A 17,219-nucleotide genomic window follows, 5' to 3' on the forward strand; every position below is an offset into this window, starting at 1 on the left:
GTATATTTACACAAAATAAAATGTGCTATTTGATCTTTTCCTTTCACAGAACTGCATCTGACCCCGTAGACTTCTGAAAAAATATAAAAAAGCTCCATTCCTGCCAAATTAAAAACAAGGTCTTGTGCTACCTGTAGAGCCCAATAAAAACACGAGAGCTGCCATTGGAGCCCCTGATCTTGGCGGCTGAACACAGCCCAGTGACAAAGACACAACAGGTGTGCTATGACCCTGTCTGATGGAGGGAGTTATATGAGTGGGGGTTCCTGCAAACCCTCCCGGAGACAGTGACTAAAGGCCTTTACACACGCTGTTTTTCTTCTTCGTGTAATTATTTCTCATGTCAATATGTTTTTTCAAACTGTTGTTTGTGTCAAGAGTACTTTCACACAGAACGCAGATATTACGTGGTGAAAAAGCAACAATGTTTTTCTGGAAACAAGGTTTCACACTGAATAAAGGCATCAACCACTTACGTTGTCCGGAAAGGGTTAAGCTGCGCCTATATGTATAAATACATAATACGGAGGCTAGTCTGAACAAAGACTGCAAATTGTATTACTCCTTTCAACCAGGGCAACAATGGCAGTGCATACCAGATCCACTCCTTCCGTCCGTACCTTTCACATTAAAAGACTTTGACAAAAAAATGTGCAGGCAAGTATTTTACATTTTGATGTATTATGTATTAAGTATTCGTCACACCCCTAATGTGTAAAGACCTTTAGAGGCAGAGGGCGAGGTTCAAGGTCTGAGGAAATGGTCATCTGGGTCCAATGTGAGACAGGACATCATGGTGCCATTGACGGTAGATAGCGATCGGGGACAGTTAAATTTGGACATGGTATTAGCAGGAGGATATGGTAGGTAAATAATACAGTTAGCAGGAGTATACTTTGGTGTGTGTGTGCCTGTGTTATAAGCCTGAGACAGATTGATAATCTCTGTTTACTAAACATTACTCTGAGACCGATGGAGCCCAGGTCCCAAGGACACGACTCCAAAGCTAACAGTGGACTACCAGTCAGGAGAGGTGACTCCAGCATGCGGAGCTCACAGTGTGTTTAATAAACACTACAAATTGCCAGGGATAAAAACAAAGTGAGGAAGGACATGATTAGCTATGTTTGATGTAGAACATTTTCAAAAATAGTCTTACAGGGAGTTGTTTTTCAGTTCGGCAGGGTGGGCACCTTCAGAAGGGCCAAGTAGAGTGACCACTATTCTACACTCATTCCCTGAACTCTTGGTCAAACATCTCTTCTCACATTTGCTTCATGACAGTTTTCCACGTCTCGACTAAATTTATTAACGTAGTTTCGCCAGCTGTCTTGTAAATGAGTCAGTCGGTCCACTTACTGAAAGTTTTGCAGATGTCGGACACATTCTTGAAGACGCGGTCTGAGAAGTTGACCTTGACCTTCATGTGCTTCATGTTGGGCAGCTGGAGGCGCAGCAGTTTGTGCTGCGGAGTGAAAAGCAGCCTGGCATCGGCTTGGATGCCGTACTTGTCCAACGTCCAGTGGGTTTTCAACAGCCATGTCTTCTTCTTCTCCCACCACAAAGCATGGTCTGACCAGTCCTTCTTCACATCTGTGGTTGGGAACAAAAGATTACAGTGGATGAATAACTTTATCTTTTACTAAACATTCTTTGCTAAACTGCACGCATATATTTGTTGCCATTTTAAACGGTTGACAGCAAGGCGAAGACATTTCAGGGCAAATGGAAAGTGTAACTGGAGCACTCAGGTTGTAACTATGCCACTGAACTGACCTGAGCTCACCAAATATGTCCCTCCAGGGCAGAGGGTCACATTTGGGGTGAAGTGGTGGTGGGGCACAGAAAAGGTTTGCACGGCGGCGGTGAAGTCAAAGTGAGAGGGAGGAGACGACTGAGTGTGTGAAAGACGTGGCTGTTTGTGCGACACTGTGGGGATATCAGGTTCATACCTCCCTCTTTGTTCAAAAGTCACACTGTTATCCCTCTAAAGCAGACACAAGCCACCCAAAACCCCACATAGCTCCCAGGCTTTCGCTCTGTAGGGGCTCAGAAACAATGGGGACGGACCTGTGTGTGTGTGTGTGTGTGTGTGTGTGTGTCTCTGTGTGTGTCAGACTTCAACGGGAAGGTGAAAACCCCAGGGATTTAAGGGAACTCGAAGCAGCTGTTTCTGCAGATCACCTTGCACTGGTTTCTATACCAGCAGCACCGTGATGGGCTGAAGTTGTGTTTGAGCTGCCAATCACTTCAAAAGGGAAAGGTTAAAGTGGAAAAGGCATCATCTCCCACACAGAGAGAGAATGGCAGCTCCTTTGCATCAATTTCTTATCTTTGCATCACATTAATGGGATACATTCACAAAATAGGTATGTCAATCAGGAAAAAAAATGCTTCTCTTCACTTTAAGAGTTAAAATAGTCATCCAAATTTATGTAACTCCATAACGGGCATATTTAACTTTCTGTTCAAGAGTAAAGTTCTTAGCAGCCTATGCTAGCCTATTACACTAGATGTGCCCCACCCCCCCCCCCCTCTGAGGAGGCTAGTGATGTCATTACTCCGGCATTAGTCCAGGAAGGCACTTCCCAAAGCAGTGTCTCATTTCGTCCACCCACATAACCCGTCATCGCTTCTCCAGCCTATCTTCTGTCTCACTCTAGGTCTCTCTCTCGGTTTTCAGAGTCACTGTGTTCAGGCACAGATGTCGGCTTGGTCAGTCATCATTGAATCAAAAGACATTTAAAACATCAAGCTGAACCATTTCAACTTATAGCTACAGTATGTCAGCAAGACAGAGTGTTTAAAGGCATATGCTTAGAATAAAAGATTGTCATGTACAGCAGCATCATTAAAATGCCAAAAAGCTTAGTCAGGTTTATGGCAAGAATACTATATATACACACACACACACACACACTGTACTATATTATATATATATTTTCTTGTCATATATAGCATATCATAATATTTAGGTTGGCCACTATTTTAGGGAGTTTAGGCAAGGCGTCTTTTCCATGCGCCAACTCTTACATTAAGTACTTCACTACCATAATGTATCTCTCAATAATGCTGCATCATGTCAACTACCTTACTTCACTGTAGGGCTGCAGCTAATGATCCTGAGAGCATTGTAATTACTTCTGAACAACAACCTGCAGCGGCACATCCAAACATTTTTGAGGTTTACATCAGCAAATATTAGTCCTTGATAAATGACTCCAACAATGCAGTATCTTAGTGATGAGTAAATAAGATTACAACAAAAATAGCCATGCTTAAAGGGACTTAGGGCAGGATCAAGAAATAAGACTCAACAGTGACACGACGGCCGTTAGGGTAACTGCAGCCATCTGCCAAGCCGGCGCGGTAGCGCGCACGAACTCTTCAGTGCAGCTGATGCTGTGACACGGTTATTTATTTACTCGCTGTTCACGTGACTGTTTACTACAAGCCCTCCGCACATGCCTCCGCGGAACTACGTTGGTAGCATACATCTGCGAACAGCATCATGTCAAGCGACGAAGTAAGTAAACAAGTGTTTATTTTAGTGTAACTTTAGGAAGACGAATTGCCGCTGATAAAACCTTCGTTTTCTTCTTGGTATTACTTTTTAGTGGACTTTGTGTGGTGGTGGGTCGTTTTCCGGCCGAAGCAGAGTCCATTACTACACATACAGTACTTGAGTCCACCGCGCTTGTCTTCTTCTGGTCTCCAAGCCGTCGAGTACGCGCATTCAGCGTCATTTGACGTCACGTCCGCCGGACTGCGCGGGAAATTCGGACCACGAATTGCAGTACATCATGCAGCACACAGCCTGTTCAAGGCAATGGGGAGATATGTGTGTGGTCTCATTCTTTTTGGTTTTGAACGCTTCATCACCCATTAGCATTAAAAGACTTAAAGTGAATGTTTATTTTTTCACAAATCCTGCCCTAAGTCCCTTTAAGGTCCACAAATCATTGTATGTGGTGCCAAGTAATGCTGTACATTGCCGAGGTAAAAATAAAACAGGCAGGGGCCTCATTAAGGAACACATCTATTTTGTATTCAAGGCTGGTAGAACATTATCTAAATGCGTCTTCAACACATCACATCTATGCATTACATGAGGAAGGACACAGCCACTAATGGACTATAATTACTTTGATACATGGGGGGCAAACATGGCAGTTTGGGTTGATGCATATTGCTTCTGTTCATTCTGAAAGGAATATGATAAAGTTAAAAGACAGGGGAACAATCTTGAAAGTTGCCCTACGTTGACCTGGTCCATCTGTCAAACAGCTGCTGCCATGGCAACCTAAACCTTGAGTGGGCCCTCTGTTTCCATGTGCTGCTATTGTTTTCCCTGACCTTAACTTTACATAGGGGCATCCACATTGCATTGTTGACACACTCCTGCTGATCCCGTCTAAAAAGCTGCATGAATGGGATTAGCGGTTGAGATTGCCTGCTTTGAACCAGGAAACGAGACTGTTGTGAAGTGAGTTAAGCAAACTGGGATGAGGAAGAGATTATACTGGTGATTAAGATGGGGAGGGACGTTTTAGGGAAGAGTGGCCATGGGCATCTGAATGCAGATGGCATTGTGAAGGCCCACGATGGTGTGAATTGATTTTGGGATGACTTGTTTGTCAAGCTGTTGGGTTTATACTGTTTACTGCGGGGATAAACACTCGGTACTTGAAAGAAAACATTCCAAGCTTTCTTTCCGAGACCCTGTGTGAGATACTCTCGCAGCATGGGGGTCTAGCTGTCATCGCTCCATTCTGATGCTTCAGCTGTGCAGAACACAATTTCAATGCTACCAGCAGACAAACGGCTCCCTTAAGTGCACTGCAACTATTAAAGGCTGAAATAATGAGAGGGAGAAAGGAGAGGAAAAATGAAAATAGACCTGACTATATTTTCATAACTCAGCTCAGTTTTTTCCCCTCATACAACCTTGTAATTTCTGGTGTCTGGGAGCAATGCAGAACAGCTAGCATTAAGATTTGGCACTCAGGTCTTCGCCACAGACCGCGTTCTATAGAAACGTCTTCTACTCAGCATGCATGACCACCATACAGTCTGTGGCAGGGAATGAATGCACGTCTTGGCCGGTCTCAGTTACCCTCAGTAGGCGCTCAATGGCCCCTGCTCCACGGTTTCCTTATACCCGGCCACCGGCAAAACCATAATGGTCATAGCCTTTCCTTCTGCTTGCTTGTGTCATTACGCAGTGGTTCGATGGGTTGTGATTGGACAAGGGCACCTCGCGTAGGCGTCCGTTGGGTTCTTTCAGCAACAAGGTGGTAACTCAATATACGAAGAGGGAGGGAGAGAGGGCCAATGGCATCTCCAAGCTAAAAATACAGCCTGCCAAGCCTGACGTAATGCAGCAGCCAGAGGAGCGGGGGCCTAAGTAATTGGGTGCATTAAATGTGGACCCACAGCCCTTTAGTCGAGTGATGTGTGTGTGTGCACACAAGGAAGGCTTGGGAGACAAGGGGAGGGGAAAGAGAATGGGAAAACCATGTTTTATGACCTCTACAGGATGTGAAAGATGATACAGAGATCGAGTGTGTGTGTGTGTGTGTGTGTGTGTGTGTGTGTGTGTGTGTGTGTGTGTGTGTGTGTGTGTGTGTCTCCGTGTGTTGATTTGGGTATTTGTGGAAGGGAGGGTGTTCTTATCCATCCATTAACTACATTAGATCTGTGTGTTTGTGCGTGTCTGTGCTTTAACAAGCTAAATTAATCCATCAATTCTGTCAAACGGAGCTCTTTTCATTCACCACCACCACCACCACAGCTCTCGAACAAGACCACTTCCTCTGCTTTGTGCACCAGATACCACAGTGAGTAATACCGCTTTAAAAAGACATGGCTTCATACGGAATATCGCACAAAGCGATTCAAGAAAAACACAAAGAGCGAACACTGAAATTGTACTTAAAATGTTGCACACGAGTCACAAAAAGTATCCAGTTTGCAGGGCTTCAATTGCAATAATACGGGAAACTTTCCCTCTCCTCCCCATCACTCCTCTTTAGTATCTCAATCCCTCCCCTCATAGTATCTGTGGTGTTTACATTAGGAGGCAGCTATGTTTATGGAAGGCTGACTGAAGGGGGAGGGGACGGGATGACAGATGAGAGGATGAGAAAGAAGGAACAGGAGAAAGGGCTTGAAAAGGAGCGATGAGGAGGATGAGCAGAGGACAAGGGAGGAGCTCCAGGTGGGGACACAAAAAAGATGGAGCAAGCAAGCGAAAGTCAAAAAATCCTAACCCTTACCCATATATATATATATATATATATATATATATATATCACACAATCGAAAAAAACATCTTTATGCATCAGACAGATAGACAATATGCATCTCCTCATACACTTTGCACGCACACAGATTTGGTAGCTGATGACATTCAAGTGTCTGCATTAAATGTTTATGGTTCTGTAGATATAAGTTGATTATTTTCCAATGAAAAAGGCAATTTTTTTGCATTACTGTAATATAAAATGTTATTTAATTATGACTCATAAGTTGATTTTCTGATCAGTTGAAACACTTAGAAGAAATTCAGAATGAGAAAATAAGCATTTTGTCATCATTGAAACTTGGCTTCGGGCTAGAAAGCAATACACCCTTGCTGTTGCACTCAATGACTCATATTAAGACTTTATTTGGAGTCGACCAGAAAAGCAGTGACAGTCAGCTGACGCCTAAAGCAAAATCCAGACTCAACTCAAAGCATCGCTGATGGAGGAGATTTAAGAGCAGCAGCACATTTACAGGTCAGGACATTGTCACTGTGTTTGCACAGTAAGCCCTGGAAGTGTTTTTCATAAGCTGTCAGTGTCAAGCTGTTAGCATCATAACCACGGCCAGACAGTGCGAGGCTTTGTCATTTTCAGCTATCAGCTGATAAAAACATTCATTCGTCATGACGTTTCCTTGGTGACTGGCTGACACCGTGGGGGCAGTGGTGCGAGTTGACTTGTTTTCATACACAACAAAAGACAGAGAGCTACAGGTTTGCACACACACACACACACACAAACACACCTCTACAACATGAAAGTCCTTCTCTTTCTAAATATATTCCACGTCTGAGACAGGGTGAAGGTCGGTATTGACAAGCAAAGATACAGGAAGCAACTGTTCTGCACTGTCCTTAAATTAGATGTACTGTAAATGGTCTTTAGTCGCTCTCTGGCGTGTGAAGTCAATGTGAGATACCATCAACATCAGATACCCTACATGTACACAACAAGTTTGATAGAGACAGGTGATGACAATATCTGCATGGCAGACATGAGATAGCCACTCGGGATTACAGCGGGAGATTATCACTAGGTTATATGTCAGAGACAGAAGTCGCAGCGGACATGCAGCTAAACTGGTTTCTGGACGTGTGAGGAATGATCAACAGTAGGGGTGTAATGTATCTCCACATTCACAATTTAAACATTTTTTCAGTACTAACAGACTTGTTAGACAATGGATTCTTGATTTGGTTTCATGTTATGAAGCCTTTTTTTTTTTGTACCACACGATATGGTCAAATTTAAATAAATAATATCTATTGGTTGCTGCAGTCTCCGAGTCTTCTGCAGTCTCCAAACTGTAGTTTGTACTAACATGTGTTAGTTATTTACCTAACTCACTCACAGGGAAGGCAAAATGTTGCCACACCAGTGACTTCAGGGAAGCCGGGGGGGATTGTTTTCCTGTAATCTCTGACTCCAGCAGAGGCCGTGGTGTCTGGAAAAGTGCAGCTCCAGGCTGTTGGTGAGCTACGCTGGAGAGGTTTTGATACCACTTGGTTCTGGGTTATTTTGGTCAATACCTTAAAAAGGTATCGATACTCAGCCCTACATCATTTCCCTCCTGACTGACACCCATAAAGGTGAATCATTGATTAATATTTGATCTATTCCAGTTGTGTCCTTAGGGTATTCTCGAACCAATACCACTAAAACGCAAGCACTTTCCATCGACAACCTGAGCTAAACGAAGTTAGCCGAGCTTATTTCAGTCAGTTATTGTACAACAAATCAGCTTCCTGCCAATATTCAATCAAAACAGGCCATGTATCACATGCATTAAATATGCAAAACATGCCAGAACCCTTTCAAGCTGTCGAACTTTACCTGACAAAGCATTTAGGCAAAAGGGACACTTAGTGCTGCCATTAGAGCTTCTTAGGCTGCAGCAACAAGAAACAAAGGTTCATTAAGGTTGCGCCCTGGGTCAGTGAAACACTTTTAAGGTCACGGTTGGCCTAAAAAGGAGTCAGGGGACACTGTGGCAGGCATATATTGATTCCATTAAACAGTATTGTACTGCCAGTACTACTTCATCACATACAGACGCACACTTTTTCAAGGAGTAAGTGTGCCCCGTCAATCACCGGTAACATTCAGGCTCTCCATCTGTGATTGGACGGTACCCAACCTCTGATGCATCATGGTTCAGGTCTCAGTTCACCTGACAGCTCCAGAGGATGAGATTAACCTGCTTTGCTAGAACTGAGGTTTACACGTGAAGTGGTGGGAGCAGAACCAGACCTTATACCGAATAAAAGACAGTAAGGATATTCCTCAAGAGTGGAATGAGTCTTAAAATCTTAACAGGAAATCTGGGAGCATCCACCCTGTGAGAGTAAGAAGAGAGTGCAACAGTACAGGCTTTGATGCATTAGTAGAGGCCAGGAGGGCTATTAGAGGAAACCTCCTTAGAGACAGATAGTTTGTATCCATTTGTGTCATAATACAAACACAGAAAAACAGTGGGGGTACTCCCCCTCCGCCCTGACACAGCTTTATACAATCAAGTGTTCAGGGACCCAGTGGAATAATGACATTACAAAGAAATTCTGGGACTTAGATCAATGGAGCAGATAGGCAATATTCATCCGTCCTCCTTGTATCCATGTATGCATCCTGCCAGACGTCCCCTCAGGACTGTGATAAGCCGTCCCGATGATGCCTCCATGAGTCGAACAGGATGTTCAGTAGCTCTCCACCTTATAGCCCAATGTTTCTAGAAACCCTGAGGAGAACTTGCATTGTAGCACAATTGTTTCCAGGTTCAATATATGCAGCGTCACTGAAACGAGTAGATGACGCAACCTACTTATTATCAGACTAATCTGATAATCAATGAATCACTTTCAAGTACAAATACAAAATGTTCTTAATCGGGAAAATGTTCTGCTGTTTTCTTTTCATTATAAATAGTATATTTAGGGTTTTGGTTGACCGTTTGTCAGACAAAATAAGCAATTTAAAGACATTCATTTTGATGACTGCTTCTAATGATCTGCATGATGAAATGATTTTGCGTAGAAGCGCACTGATTGGTCGTCAGCCATTCAAAAGTAGATGGTTTTCAACTGATCAGCCACGACCAGTGACCGTCTGGTTAGTCTCATATTTCTGATAAACTAAACTTCAACAGTGAAGAAGTAGTGATGAAATAATTTAAAGAAGTTAAGCTGCGTCATAATAATGAAGCCTCATCCCTCGGCTATGAAAACCAACACCTCTCTTGCTGCTTTGCTCTGTAAAAGGGACACTAGAGATAGACTGTGAGGCGGGGAGATGTTTAAATGAATAAAATGGGGGCTGAGAACCTAGACAAAAACATCGTATCAGTTTACTCCAATAGCACACAGGTGTGTGGTGTTACAACAACAATGTGCTGCTCCGACATTTCCTTCCAATGGATCTGCTGCGCTGCCTGACACTACAGGAAGGTGAGAGCGACAAAAAGCAACAGGCTTCAGGTTCCCAGAGGAGCCATGAAAGTTCATTCTACTGCATGTTTAAGATACCAAACATTACTTAAAAGATCACTCACAACAAGCACAACAGCCTTTTCCATGAAAGTGGAAAAAGAGTGAAAAAAACTTGAGATTCCAGTTCATAAGTTCTAGGTAAACTACTACGCTTCCATCCAGAATGCATCACGTGATATTTGGAGCATTAAACAGCTGATACTGTTTTCACACGTTGGCCAAAAAGTCATAGAGAAGTATCTTTTCCAATTCATACAGAAGCACATGTGAGATTCAGACTAATTGTCATTCAATCCACTGTCTTCACCCTGCAGAATATTGACAGGAAGATATAAACCATGATTTTAAAAATCGCTTTAGTTTGTGTGGGATGCTAAAATTAACTCTCTCTAAATGGGAAACACTGACGTACTGTATGTGAATAAATAGGCCAGGCATCATCTATGGGTAAGCACATCTGCAAGTCTGAGTACAGAACAGCACAATCACTGTAGCATCTTGCTAGTGGAACAGGAAAGCTCTGGCCTGGGCAGGACCGCTACTTAGGCTAAACTACTTCCTGTCAGAGAGAGATTAGAGAGCAGGATGATCACACAGGCTGCCAGGCCGTTTCTCACTTTGTAATGCTAGACATTGAGGACGGCTCCACAGTCACAATCAATGAGTCTCATTAAACACGGTGATATATCTGAACCGTGTGTCGATGCAAGCTAATATGAGGAGAGGGGAAGTGGGTACAGCCATCTATCAAAAACATCTCCCACTCTCCTTTTGTGCGATATTGAATGTAAAGCTCTCACATCATCGGGGAGATATGACTGACTAAAGTATCTCAGCTCTTCATCTCGCTCTCATAGGACTGAAGACCCATCTTTTCCCTCAGCCACGACAGAACCATATCCTTCAAAAAATGCCATAAACACTGAGAGGGCAGGAAGGCGGGAATGCAAGGAAGGCACAAGGGAGACGGCGCATAAAAAAAGCTCACAGGAAGTTCAGCATCCTGTGTTAAATCACGTCTGTTTCCTAATGAAATCTGCACTCCATTGTCAAACCGAAGCCATCTCCCTCTGGTCACCACAACGGCCAACACACAGCATCTTGGCATCACAAAAAGGACACAGAACTCAAATAGCTGACAGCATTATCTTGAAAACCAAAGTTGCTCAGAGGAAACTAAATTCAACATTTTAACTTGCTTTAAACATGGCTCTGGAGTTGAAAAAAAACACAACAAAGTTACCGTTACTAACAAACAAAACCGATTCACTTGCGATGTGAATATGTAGGTCATCGCAAATACAAAACACACATTTTCTCTGACAAGCAGGGAAAGTTCTCTGCGGCCGGCTGATGGTACGGCAGCCAAAAACTGCAAGGCCCTCACTGGAAACAACCACACGAACTATCAGAGTCACACTAGACCAATTAGTTTGCTGAAGTTCTATTTATGGAACATTGAACAGTCGGGACACAGGAACCTGGTCTAAAAACCACGAGAAAGTTAACGTGTACTTCAATGTTTCCTATTGATTATTAATCCTTGCTATGCGACTGGAGGAGAGGACGGTGTCAAACATTACAAACAATTTGGCCATGTTTAACATATATACAAATAACATATTTTTCACAAAATATGTTTAGATGAAGAGGGAGTGAGAGAGGAGGATGAAGACGGAGAGAAAGGGAAAGAGGGAGTTGACAGAGAGAGGGGGAGGTGGATGAGGCAGGCAGCAGAGAATCCAGCAGTGACGGCAGCGACCAGAGAACAACATGCCGAACACTGGAAGTCATTTCCTGCTTCGTCGAAGACTTTTATGGAATTCTAGCAGCATGGCAAACGTCACAACTAGAAAGCCCCCCCACCCTCTCCCTCTCATTTTCTTCTCCATACAGCCCCTCTATCCTCAGCGGCCTTTTGTGAGGCTAAGCAGAGGCAACACAACAAGGGTACCTCCAGCAGTGTAAGTGCAACAACAATCAGTTCCGTTTGCTAACAACAAATGCTGAAAGACCTGCTTGTTCGGTGCTTTTCCCCAATTAGCTAAAATGTCTGATTCGTCCCCATAGGCTTGGCAGTCTTGCCAGTCTGGGGGCTTGACACCATTATCACAAAAAAAAAGCTGACCTTTCCACTTAAAGCTTATGCAAAATAACAATGCATTTGTGTGAAACATTGATAGCTTGAGCACTTACTGTAAGCTGCACTTTATCAGACTTAAAAGCAGTGTAATTTGGGAACAACAATCCCAATAAATCTCCCGCCGGCTAATGTTGTTTGTGCAATATTTGATTTCCCTCCTAAATGGCAATATGAGCTTTTAGAGAGGAGGGCGCCACTTTTGGAAAACATCAACAAAGTCAGAAAAAGCAACAGTGATGGTAAGCGAGGAGGGATGAAAGGATTACAGGAGTGGGGGACCGGAGGGTGGTGAATCAGCTGGCTTACTGCTCTCCTGGAGGGTTGCAGGGGGAAATGGAAGCAGCGCTCGCTACGGTGATCAATAGCTAAGTGCTTTCCTGGCATTTGTCTATTTAATCCATTATCGAAGGCCATATGAGCCGGCAATGTGGACGAAAGACCCGCAGGAAGAGTTGAAAGATGGATGCAGGATACACGTGGGCGAGACACACCCACCAAACTACACAACCCTACTCACGTTTGGAAACACACGCACACAGACTACTAATGTAATGGCAACACTCGAACAGAAGACCGCTGATGTCATGCTTCTGAAATGGTTACAAATGTTTGAGGCAACAAAAATTGATTATTAAAAAAAACAGCATCGAGCAACAAATGTTTTATGGGCAAAAAACAAACAAACGGTGCACCGTCAGCCTTGTGGAAAGCAATTACTGAATCACAAGAGGTCCTTCACTTGGAGTGGTCCGAGACCGAGAGACAGAAAGAGAGAGGGGAAGGACGGAGAGTTTTGTCATTGCACCAGGATGTCCTTTCAATGCGAAACTGACGCAATGTCTGCCTCTGCGGTATCTACGTGTCCCTTCTCACAGCACCATGTATATGTGCATGTTCATTTGCACGTGTACAGCGCCTATGTATAACCACCACCTCCAAGCAATCAGCAGATTCAACCCTGTGTGTGTGTGGCAGCACTTCAGAGGTGCTCAGTGAGGACTCTCCAGCAATGTCTCTGGTGAGAACTGGGAGGTATTGAGACAGGGTACTGGGAACAGTTTGCTTACCATTTTCCTTTAATCTCATAATGTAACTGATTAACTTGTACAGATTGTTTCCTCTCACCTCAGATTGTACACTAACTCATTCATACATTGTGTGGTGTTGCTTTCCCCCCCAAATGATCATTAAGAAAATGTGTATTTTCTGGACTAACGAAAGCCCATTATGACCTGTTCCAAACACAAAATATTGTACGTCTTGTGAATAGTGTACAGTTTCCTGCGGTGTGTGGCCATGTGGAAAACCCACGTTGCCGGCGAGTTGATGATTACAGTAGAAAACAACGTGTTGACTGAGGGTAGGAGGGAGATGACAGTCAAATGAAATGTCCCCACACTCACTTTCTGAAACCAGTCAAGCAGCAGAAATACACTCACAAACACTCACAGAGCAGTTCTTCTTACTTCTCAGTAAGAGGATCTATTACCTTTAAGCATACACTAAGCTAATTTAAGTGCAGTAATGGTGGTAGAACTACGATAGCGTGGAGGGGATTTACATATGTTAAATAATCATAACAAAGGATGGAAATGCTGGACATTTTTAATACGACATGATATGGAACAACCATGCACACCCAAGTCCTGTTATTTTACTTTGGTGCAACAACTATGGTCAACAAATCCAAAACTATTTTCAACTACGGATGTCAAGATCTCAAACCACCAGAATCTTGAAAGGATAAAAAAAAAAAAAAACACAATCAGCAAAATAGCAACATCCTTAACAGAAGGAAAACAGAAATTAGCTATGATGAAAATAAAAGAAACAGTCAACTCACATCACACCATGATGATGGTTAACATAATAAAACAACTGTTTTCAATACAAAATGTACTACACAGTTACTATACTGTTAGGCCTCATAACTAAACTGTTATGACCCAGCTTTTACCCACACTACACCTCAGAGAAGGTGTTGCATCAAGAAAGGTCATACCCTTCAACCAGATCTCAAGAAAAAAGTGTAAACACAACTCAAACAATGGATAAGGCCGGGCTTTAAGTGACGTTGGGCTGCGAGGACCAATGAATTCATGTCGTCCCACATGCGGCTGCCACACTACACTCGCCTAGCATAGATGCTGCTCAGCACGGACGACCACAGAGAACAAAGACCTCAATTATGTGGAGCTCTAACAGGAGAGCTAAAAACGGGACCATGGGCAGGGAATAAAACCTTGGAGCGCTGCAGGAATGCTGGGCGCTCAAGCACCATCAACACACAGCACACTGTCACTCCCAAATGGCATCGCCGCCACCACCACTGAACTTTCTCCAGCCTCCATGAAACAGGGCAGTGTTCAAGTGGCTGGAACAGAGGACTCTTATGCGTACTTGCACCCAAACGTGTCAAGTGCATATTCTGCAGCTACACAACAGTGCCTTATACAGTGGGGGGAGGGAAGCAGTGTATGGTTTCTTTATACCTTGGGTTACTGACCCATATACACTGCAGTGTAACAAAGAGGAATATTAACCCCTGAAAGTCCACAAACCTGAAAGAGGCATTTGAGGTGGCGTCATGCAACAAAAAGGTCAAAGACAGATACATCTCTATACTCATTAAAATAGTAGAAAATTTATAAAACAGGTTCACTTTTATCTCCAAAGACAAAAATGTAGCTTGTTTCCAACCTCCTTGTTCTTTCATGTGTTTTCTCTCAGTGTTTTGGCAGAACACATACTTTTAAGTTCCCAGACATGACAAAGTTGGAGAACGTCTGTTCTTAACTTTGGCCAATATTGAGAAACAGATCGTGCACTTGCATAAAGTGGTATTTGCTTAGTAGAATCTCACTTCCCAGAATGGTAACTATTTTTTGGGGGGGAAAAATAGGTATTTATTGCCTAACAAATATGAACAGATAACAAGTCAGCCATTGACACAGAAATTCTGCTCAGGATGGTAGAGGGTCAGAGGTCAAAGGAAGGGCTTTTATTACCACAAACCATATCCACTCTATTACAAATGGACTAATTCATGTGTCATGTGTCAAAATTAGCTTAATTAAATCAAGCCTGTTTATTACACTTTGGATCAACTGCTCTGAAAGCCACAGTGAACTGCTCTGGCCCCTGCATGACAGCAGCGTGCATTCATACCTAGTTTCTCCACGAGTTTGAGCATGACTCCGCCGATGTGGATTTCCCCAGTTACCCTCAGCGACACGTCCCTGTGGAGGTCGGTGACGTGCATCTTCAGCTCCCACGTCCCGTCGGCGTAGCAGCCATCGGGCATCCGGATCCCATCCAGCGCCATCCTGCCAAACAGATCCACAATCAGGAGGGGAGGAGATCCAACTGAAATACTGTCACACTGGAGTGAAAAGAAACCTCTTGACCCCTCTGGAAAGGAATAAATGTGGTGCAAAGCCCATGCGTGCAAGGTTTTAACAAACAACTGCACTGTTGAATATCAAGGCCGAGATTTCCCAGTATTTAGGAGGGGTGCAAATGAACTCAGTAGAATCACTTGAGTACTCATGTTGAGCATAGTTCTCTACTTCGGTACTTTTATTTCTAAATATATATTCTACTACAGGGAAACTATGCATGTATACTACAATGCATTTACAGTAACAACTGTAGTTGCTGATTTTACATGAAAACGTGTGATTAGTTCCACCAATGGGCTGCTTTAAAAAACAACAACAATGGTATATAAGGCAATTTACCTGGTCACCACCTAGACCTGCTATGTCATTATAATCATGCTTATACATAAAAGCATCATCACTCACGATAGTATGTCAGGGTCTAGGGGTGGACCAAATGACAACAGAAAATGTGTCCACAATCAGAGATTTTGCTTTAGCGTTATGCTACACCTTGGTAGCTGTGCTTTTTTTAAAAGAAAAGAATAAAAAAGGGCACTCCAGAGATATCGCACATCAAAATCAGTTGACACGACACAACAGCAGTTGTGTAATGTCTGGAAGAGTTTTCCAAAGTCGGAAAAAGTAACTCAAGACGGTGTCATAGTGATGTCATCGGGGTTACCGTGCGTCAGCTTGAAATGAGAAAACAGATTTCTAATAAAAAAAAAAACCTGCCTTGCAGACTGGTGGAGATTTTAACAATATGGGCATTTGCCAGGTGCGGTACAAAAAAATATTATTGAATATTAATTCAGTTTCTTGATTTGTGCATTTCTTGAACATACATTTCTATCAATTCCATACATTTTCAATTAAGTTTCTACTGATCTATCAATACTAACTAGGTTAATCTATCCATCCATCCATCCATCTATGCTGCTGATACAGTACAATTTTCAGAACTTGTTGCTTAAATAAGTAGTATTACTACTTTTATTCCTGTAAAAAGGCAGTTAAGAATGAGGTACTTCTTTCAACATTTGCATACCGTTATGGAAATATTACAATGGTAGCTGATGAAGCATTTTAGCTCACTAAAGACCATTTGATCCTCAAGGATGATTTAGAAAAGGGATGCAGGTGATCAAAATCGCCACCGTGTCTCTTTGCTGGGAGTAAGACGCGCCCTGTTGTGTGAAGTCACCGCCAAAAAGTTACATTGTAGCCTCATCTGTCAGGCTCGGATGTGAGCTTGTCCAGTGACGAGTGGCCTCGCGATCAAAACAGCCCTCTAATCAATAACCGCGGCGGAACAAAGGCTAATAGGCCCGCGGCTACAAGTTCATCAAGGACTCGTCGGCAGCTTTTATCTCGGGGATGAAAAGTGCCGGTTCACCTGTTATAAAAAAATAACGGTAAACGCAACACTCTTACAAATAGGCAGAGTGGGTTAATTATGTAAGCAGCTCCGCGGCCACACGGCACACTCACTCAGTCGGTCGCTAAAAGCAGTGAGTTCAAGTAGAAAGTGTGTTTAAATACAAGCAAAGCGCTGAAATAAGGTAACAGAGTTGTTAGTTGAAGCGCGGGTTACATGTAGAAGCGGTAGGACAGCAACAAAACCCCGCTTTCATATTTCATAGCGGCGAACTAGCAAAGGACGAACATTTTAATTCTGTGTACTCACCTTCACAAAGACGGTAAAAAAAACACACTAAAACGGTCGACTACACGATGCAGAGCAAGTCCCCCCTCTTTATATCATGTATAAAGTGTGTTTTCAGACACTTAAACAGAAAGAAATCCCCCGAAGAACTCGCTGGAGAAGTGAAGTATCCCAAACAGTTTTCCTGCAGGCTTCGGCTTAATGGAGTCCAGCCGTCCCTCTTTCTCCCTCCCTCTT

General features: G+C 43.2%; 1 protein-coding gene across 4 annotated transcripts in view; it reads right to left on the reverse strand.

Annotated features, from left to right (window-relative positions):
- fermt2 (FERM domain containing kindlin 2) overlaps nucleotides 1-17,219 on the reverse strand; it is a 39,631-nt gene extending 22,412 nt beyond the window's left edge. For 2 of the 4 annotated variants that reach the window (XM_084012714.1, XM_084012713.1), the window contains exons 1-3: nucleotides 17,004-17,218; nucleotides 15,102-15,259; nucleotides 1,360-1,593 (exon numbers count right to left, since the gene is read on the reverse strand). In XM_084012714.1, the coding sequence (XP_083868840.1) occupies nucleotides 1,360-1,593; nucleotides 15,102-15,258 (391 nt within the window). In that variant the 5' untranslated portion in view covers nucleotide 15,259; nucleotides 17,004-17,218. Of the gene's footprint in view, nucleotides 1-1,359; nucleotides 1,594-15,101; nucleotides 15,260-17,003 lie in introns of all 4 variants that reach the window. The other 2 variants (XM_084012712.1, XM_084012715.1) reach the window with 2 other exon arrangements.

Source organism: Eutrigla gurnardus, assembly GCF_963514095.1.
Source record: "Eutrigla gurnardus genome assembly, chromosome: 7".
Taxonomy (NCBI): Eukaryota; Metazoa; Chordata; class Actinopteri; order Perciformes; family Triglidae; genus Eutrigla; species Eutrigla gurnardus.